The following is an 8481-nucleotide window of genomic DNA, read 5'->3' as shown; positions in this document are numbered from 1 at the left end:
AAAAAAAATTATTATTTATAAAATTATTTATTAGAACTCCCAACCATCTTCTCCTCATTGTATACTTGTAAATTAATATATAACAAAAAACTTACCCATTACCTCATTGCAATAGGCTCTCCTTCCCAATTATATTTGAACATCATGTTGCTGTTCCAACATTCTCCATGGTTGACGCATCTGAAAATGTCATCTCCAAGATTAGCACAATTTTTCATTCTTCTTACAAACTCCTTGAAAGTTATTTTACTCAGCACATTAGCAGTATCAATCCTGTAACAGATTTATAATATTATACAATTTCTAAGAAGCTTTTATTATTAACAAAGAAAAATTGTGCCAGTCCTGACACTTCTAGAAATGTCTTATAACTTAAGGCCGAAAAGCTTATAGCCATTACCTAAGGCAATGCTACCATGTAAAAAGAGCTTACACAATTGGATCGGCAATTACGAGATTAATAATCTTCTCAAACGTTATACTCTCCTATTACTATATAAACACTTTTTTACTATAATTGACGAGCGTGGCCTCTAACACTTTGGGGTTTCATCTATTTTTCACATTGAATACATTTTTTATCGATAAATATTACAATATACCATAACATTGGGCAATTAGTAATAGTGATAGATGTTCAAATTCATACCAAAATTTAAATAATACAAACAATAAAATAAATGAAAAAAAGTTACATAGAAACAAATAAAAAAATATCTGAAATAAATAAAATATCTGGCGGACATTGCAGCTAAACAAGCACTTGCTCTTTTCTGACATTCTGACACCCCAAGAAACAAGACTTCCGATGAAAACTGAAATATCATGTAGTTGGCAAGGCATGTGGCATGAAAGCCCACTAAGAAATTAAAAACTATTAAAAAACCCATTAAACCATGGACCACATCAAAGCGTTCCAATCGCAGGGAGGAAGTAGCTTTTGCCAGGTTGAGAATAGGTCATATCAATTTAACTCATCCATATCTGATAAATAAGCAACCGCCAAAATGTCAATACTGCAACAGTGTACTTATTCACATATTTGAAGAATGTCATTTCTATTCCATGAACTCAAATAGATTGTGAATGGGATCGAGTGTATCGAATGCTCTGAATGATGACCAAAAGAACGTGGAAATGGTTTTGGTTTTATTAAAAAGGGATGCCTTTTTGAATAAGATTTAAACCCGAAAGTTTGTTATACGTACTAAATAATTCTAAAATAAGTTATTATTTAATTTTTTTCGCAATTATTTAAAGAGAAAAATAAAGTGAAATAGAATTATAAATATAAATGAAATATAATTATAAAGCGCGAAACATAGGCGCTGATGACCTCAGGATTTTACGCCCTACGGCCCCAGCCAACAACAACAATAAAATATCTGTATGTATATAAACAGAAAAATAAATAATAACATAATAAAACTAGGTACATAAAGAAACAATAAATAAAGTGAACATAATCAGAATAGATACATAAAATAAGTAAAATTTTAAACCAATATAACAATAAAAAAATTATAAATAATAAGTATTAATAACATTTACACTATTATGTATTATATTTACACTATCGACCAGAGAATCCCCAAGCCCACTCTATTCCCATGCATAAGGGGGTAGAACAGGGTTCTTCGAGATCCCATCATTAGCACGTAGAGTAAATAGCCTTAGAAAGTGCTCTATAGTCGCAAACACTCTTTGCGAGCGGGGCTTCTGGCAATTGCCAGAACTAATGAATTTAATTTACTAATATATAATGTTTTTCTTCTTGAGTTGTAGAACGTCGGTAAAGAAGTTACACTTAAAAATAAAAATAATAACAAAGACACTTTACAAAAACAACAAAAAACGGGTGCCAAGTATAGCGTGAGTCAGTTTTGCTTCTTCAATACTTCTCTGTTTCTTTTCATCCTCTAAAATTTATTCCTGATTTCCAACTATTGTTTTTGCTGGAAATTATATATTTCTATGCCTTATGTTATATTTATATTAAAAAGCACCCTTCGTGGTAGCCTTACCTTTTTAGACAATAATATCGAGTATGTTGGTCGATGTACGACTTGACACTATCTTACAAGAGATCATAACACAAAAAATATTAGAAGGCAATCTTATCGAGTCGAGCTAGGTGAGGGCCGCTAAAGGCTGACCGGTGAATGCTTACATATGTATGTATATATTTTCCTATGATTTATAAAATTTCGAATTTTGTCAGTTTTTAAAAGTATCAGAAATCATCTAGGAGCCTATTAATTCGTTCTAAAAACAGATGCATGTGGAGAAGCTACCCATTGGTAACACTCTAAAAATATTTGTACATTAGAAGGTTTCTTCTTTTCTTCTTTTCAGGCACCTCAGAGAATTGTCAAGAATGGAAGAGGAAGCAAAGTTAGAAACTAGTAGATTGGGAGGTTAGGGAGTATGTAATGCAAGGATTGATATCTGGTTTTGGCTAGTTCGGTTACGTATGGAACATTAAACTTTTTATGGATGATTTTATGTGTGAGCAAAGCATTGAGGATTTTGGATTGTAACAATTTGTAGCGAGAGGGAGCAAGTGGTTGGACCACAACTCACCAGAGCGCTCCACCTCGAGCCTCACCGAAGCTCTCAAATTTATAAATCACTTCATTTTGTAAAAAACACATTGTCATTTTTATCTATTAATAATTTCTGTACATAATACTTAGCAATATCTGTACAATGAATAATAAATGATAACAATGCAATGCACGAACCTATCTCAAGCAGACATATACCGATCGCTTCTCGGTCACAGCCGCATGGACTAGGCCTATAAATAAGGGACTCTAAATCCCCCAGATCGATCTTAGATCCACATCCTTCCCGGGGTCTAGTCATGGCACAGGTGGCGTATACACTGCTTGAGATAGAGAAGTTTATTGCCAATCTATGCTCGCAAAAGTAGTTATTTCTGTACGTACACCTAAGACGATGGCCTACCTCCTCTCCTTTTCTCCAGCAATCTTAGTCCATCCGTTTCATCTCGGCAACTAAGATTGTAACCTAATCCTTAATGGTTACACTGGTCCGTCCGCTTAATCTCGGCAACTAGAGCTGTACCTAGCCTTATCAGCTTACTGGTCCGTCCGCTTCATCTCGGCAACTAGTAAGCTGGCTCCTATCTTGACTGTTCTAGTCCGTCCGCTTCATCTCGGCAACTAGAACTGTTACTCTACCTCAGACTCTCTCACCTAGACCTCCTCTACCTGCGTCAGTGTCCAGGGCTCATCCTCTGGCACGGTCGTTCCTAACTTATAATGAATACTCCTTGTCGTGGGCCTTCTGTAAAGAGATATCAGGCTGGAGAAATCGCCTAAGACCAGATAACCCCGACAGATTAATTAAATAACAGAGGAATTCGAAGGATAGTGAAGCTTCAAAGCTCAACTCCGTGTGTCCAGATTGGCCTTATTATAGTCATGTAGATCAGACTTCTATAATCAATGGAAGTTTAGACTGTCTGTCTAGTAAGTGCTGTAGTAGTCTGAATCGACGATCAGTTTCAAGTCTTTTCAGTTTTGAATAAGGATCTGTGGTGACAGTGATATGCACATGATATACAGAACAGGGAGTCTCAGGTTTATAAAGAAGGGTATAGGTTTTGTTTGTTTTTGTTTAGTAGCGCTAAACATCATTAATCATCAACGCCATATATACCTCATTTAATTTTGCTTATATTTGTTTGATTTTACTTATTTTTTAATTTAATTATTTATTATTTTATGTTATTCTTTTTTCTTTTACCGTTAAATAATGTATTTTTGTCAGAAAATCTTTTGATTTCAAAAACTGAAACACCAATTCTATTGTTTTATCATCGTACCCGAGGGTTTTGGAAATATTTGGGTTTCATCCTAAGCTTTTGAGGTGTGGTGTGAAATATGGGCATTGTTAGAAAATATAACTAATTGTCAAATTGTCGTTGAAATAATGGCAGTTTGGAGGCGTTTCATTTAAAATAAGATATGAGTGGGTGACCTATTCTCAGCCTGTTTAGTATGACCTCCTCTCTACGGCGGTACCCCAGGGCTTGACGTACATTTTTAATAATTTTCAGTTTACTCCTTGGGCTTTTATTCCACAAAGATTGCCATTTATATTTGATTTCCTTTTAAAGGAGTTTGCTCATTTCTGATGGAGTAAAATTGCTTTACCCAGCCCTGGAAGCGCGAAGGGTATAGGTGATTAGGTGGGATTTATTTTAATCATCCAGTTCTGACAATGTTCCTCAGCTTTGAAAAGGGATTCGATAGTTAGGGATACAACTGAAGCGTTATTAGTTGTTGATGTTGTGTTTTGACAATATTTGTGTACCTTTTAAAGTTAGTTCTATTTTGTTACAGAAAATGACAAAGAAGTGCATGAGGTTGTACTTAAGAAATGTGCAAGATAATCCAGTATAAAGCGCATAACCGAGATGAAATTAGAATGAGAATTGTCAAAAGGGAAGAATTACACTTGGACCATGTTCAGAGCCCAGCTGAAGGTAATTTTGGGCAGGGGAAGGGTCTCCACCAAAAGTTACATATTGAAGAAGGAAAACGTCTAGGAGGGGACTGACAAAACCTTTAAGGATTACAAATTCACCGATACAGAACTATCGGTAAGTTATTTTGCTTCCTCATTAATCGAGTCCGGATTTTTGTGAATAAAAAAAAACAACGAAAAATATGCAATAAAAATTCAATAACGTCCAAAATCGTGCAGTATAAACTTGCTACGAGTGGTAAAAGAATACCAAAATCTTATATGAATAAATGATTGAAATTATTATTTCAGATTATGCAGAAAATGATCGGGAGTGCACCCCACTTTGTAAAAACACTACATGAGGACTAAAAAGAAACAAAAACTAATTAAAATATTTTAAAATAGTAGGATAATAAGATTAATTGTGTCCCAAAGCTCAACTCAGTATATTCAGATAGGCCTTATTATAGACATGTAGATCAGTCTTCTGTAATATTATTATTTATATACAAACTAATAATATTTAATTATTAATATAAAAGTAATATTATTATTTCTATCGTTATATATTATTAGTTACGTATTCTGTCATTTAATTTATATTTAGTTTTCATAAATTAGATAATTCTTATTGTTATTATTATCATATTTTATAAAATATGAAAAAGGAGTATACTCCTTTCTTGTATTTTGCGTATTGGAAATGAAACTGTTTAACGGTCGCCTCCCCTCCACTCTGTATACTGTCCATTTTTTGTTACTGTTTCGAAATCTCTCAACTGGAAAAGGTGGATGGTCTTTATTTGTTCTTTAATTTTTTATTATTATTATGTGTTTTTAATTTTTTATTTTTTATTTATGTGTTAATATTTTTTATTTAATCTCAACTAACTACTTTATTTTCTATCTTTTAGTATGTTCCATTTTTGTCATATATGCGTTTCTATGTGTACTTGTTATTACGTCTCCTGCTCATTTTTAACCAAAGATTATATGTAATTTTTTATATTCTTATTATAGTCTATTTTATATTATGAATATTTTTATTTATTCTTTTTATCCCTTTGTATATAATTTTCTTTTCACTTAAATTTATATAATTTTAAGCCTACCTTAATTTACCTTATTGTATCTTAGTATTCTTCGTTCTCAAAATATTTTCAATTGTCTTTGAATCTTTTTAGCCCTGTTGAGGCTCAACAAAGTGTTGCTATACGTTGGCTAATATGTAGTTAGTAACTATTTTTTGTCTTATTTTCACCGCACGCCCTACTATCTTCTGATTTGAATACCAAAATAGATTTGAAATGGGTAAGGTTGCAGTTTGTTCTCTTACGAACTCCCCAATTGCTAGCATGCAATTCGCACATATTTAATCTCCTTACTCTTACCATTCCACTCCCCAGGCTCTCATTCCCTTTACCAGCGCCATCAATCCACCAAACACAATAGCCCTGTAAAACTCCTCGTTGTAGAGGAAGGGCCAAGGTTTGTAATCATCCTTAGAAATGAGTTCTCTCTCTTCTAAGACCTTAGCCATCGCGTGGAACTTCCCGAGGCTCCTCAATGCTAACCTTGCGTGCTCTAAGTCCTGTAGTTCGGTGCGATCGACAGTACTGAATCCTGAACCCTGTAAAATTATAAAATATTGGTGAAATTATAAACAAGTCACGTGTACCTGACTTAAAAAAAGATTAAAAGAAATTTAAGAGATGTTATGCTGATAATATATTTTAGTGGAATATAGTTAGATTAAGGGGAAAATAATGATTTGAATTGATTGATATTAAATTTGTAGATAAAGTAATGCCAATTATTCTTGGTAAGGCATAATAAAGATAAATTTTTTTATATTAAACAAAAAAGTTATCCCTTCTTAATTGAGATCATAAAATAAATTAAAACCAATATAAACAATGAAATGAATATATGAGCACAAAGGAAAATAAAAATTAGTTTTATAGTGATTAAACTGTTTAAACTTCGCCCTACGTTACAGGGCTTGATGAGGGCTGAAAAAGATTCAAACACTTAAATGATGCAAAAAAGTAAGCAAATTGATAATAAAAAAAAATTAGCAATTACATAAAAGATATGCGTTAATCTCAACCAGTTTATATTCTTATTATTCCTCTCATACGTTTCGGCCCTTTCTTCTAAAGAATAACGTAATCTAAATATTACACCTACAATATTGTAATGAATTTTCCGGGCTATTCTGCCTTTATCAGATTATATTTTAATTAATTGCATGGAGAAGATGGCCGGGGGGTGCGGTCAGCAAAGGAACAACATAAATAAACAAAAAAATATTTATTTATGTCGACGTTTTGGATGATTTTCAGGTCTTCATCAGGGCTATAAAAACAAAAAGACAACAACCATCATTTAGAGGAAAAAAATATACATATATATAAAATAATAATAATAAAAATAAATAAATACAAATATATAAAATAAAATAAATAATAGACAAAAAATTTGGAAATATACACAATAATGGAATGAAAATATAAATTAGTTGATTACGAACTATTACATTATTATTTATGTGTGAGCAACAAATAAATGATACAGTGGAAAGAATCTATAAAGAATTAGTAAAAGAAATTAGGAAAGAACAGGGGATAAGAAGAAATAAATGGAGAAAGGGGAATGAAGAAAGCAAAAAAATGCGAGAGTAAGGTTATAGGAGGAGAATCCAGGCTACATTGTTATCAATTGCAGGAAAAGCCGCTAGAGTGCAGGTCGGTAAAAGATGTTGTATAAACAGAAATCTAAAGGTCAAAAGATCGTAGAGATAAAGTAGCCAATGTGAGAGTTAAAAAAGAAAAAGAAAAACTAACATAAGGTTTACTGCGGTCAATAACCGACATCTTATTTGCAATAAATTCCTACCACCCGCGCTTACGTTTTACAGTTGAATCAGAAACAAACAATTCACTACCATTTCTTGACCTCGTCATAAAGAACACCAATAATACTATATCCACCGATTGTACACAAAACCTACTTATTCAGGAAGACTTCTAAATTATCACTCCCAACATCCTTACTATCAAAAACTAAACACAGCTAAAAATTGTATTCATCGTTGTTTTTCTCTCTCTGATTCCAAATTTCATGATAATAACTATCTCCGCATTAAACAAATCCTCTTAAACAACAATTTTTCTCACAAAATCATCGAAAAACTCATTTACAATTATAAAAATCGTACCCCCTCTACATCTCATTCACCTCTATCTCTTTCCATTACCTTACATCCCTTTTCTTTCAGATAACATCCATAAACACAGCGTTCTTCTACCCCTAACCTCCGCCTCGCCTTCGAAGCTCATAACAAACTTTCTTTTATTTACTCCCATCTTAAAGATCCCATTCCTACTCAATACCGTTCTCACATTGTGTACCGTATCCCTTCTTCTACTCCTAATTGTAACGCATCTTATATTGGTGAAACAAAAAAAAATACTCAAAGACCGCATAACCCAACACAAGTATTCCGTATCTTCCCGTAACTTCAATGCTTCTTAATTATCTGAACATAGTTTAATTTTCAACCACTCTTTCGATTTTGAGAATAGTTCCATTTTAGCCACCGTACCTAACCATGACAAGCGACTGCTATCCGAAAGTATTTTTATACAATTAGAGACTTCCCCCGTTAATCACAAAACTGACAAACAAAACCTGTCCCTAGCCTATCCCCAAATTATTAATTTATTAAAACACCATTAATCTTTTTTAATATATTTTTTTTTAATCATCCGTTTTTACATATTTATACATTTTAATATCTTTTGGTTCTCATAATTTTATATTTAAATCTTAATATATCTCAACGTTCGTTTTTTGATCTTTGGATTTCCGTTTGTCTTACGTCTTTGTCGACCTGCACTCTAACGACTATTCCTGCAATTTCAAACAGTTTAGCAGAGATCTCTGCCTACAACTGTAAGTTATTTTTTTCTTTCTTAC

The 8481-nt window shown here is 32.7% G+C and overlaps 1 protein-coding gene across 5 annotated transcripts in view; it reads right to left on the bottom strand.

The window, feature by feature from the left end:
- Positions 1 to 8481, bottom strand: part of LOC106684119 (uncharacterized) — a 33742-nt gene that overhangs the window by 3192 nt on the left and 22069 nt on the right. For all 5 annotated transcript variants that reach the window (XM_014426016.3, XM_014426015.2, XM_014426014.2 and 2 more), the window contains 2 exons: positions 5892 to 6130; positions 103 to 273 (listed from right to left, as the gene is read on the bottom strand). In XM_014426016.3, coding sequence (XP_014281502.1) covers positions 103 to 273; positions 5892 to 6130 — 410 coding nt within the window. The remainder of the gene's footprint in view (positions 1 to 102; positions 274 to 5891; positions 6131 to 8481) is intronic.

The sequence above is a fragment of the Halyomorpha halys genome, unplaced genomic scaffold (genome assembly GCF_000696795.3).
Source record: "Halyomorpha halys isolate HHAL.00 unplaced genomic scaffold, Hhal_1.1 Scaffold544.1, whole genome shotgun sequence".
Taxonomy (NCBI): Eukaryota; Metazoa; Arthropoda; class Insecta; order Hemiptera; family Pentatomidae; genus Halyomorpha; species Halyomorpha halys.
The sequence above is the reverse complement of the archived record's forward strand: the minus strand, read 5'-3'. Positions and strand labels throughout refer to the sequence as shown.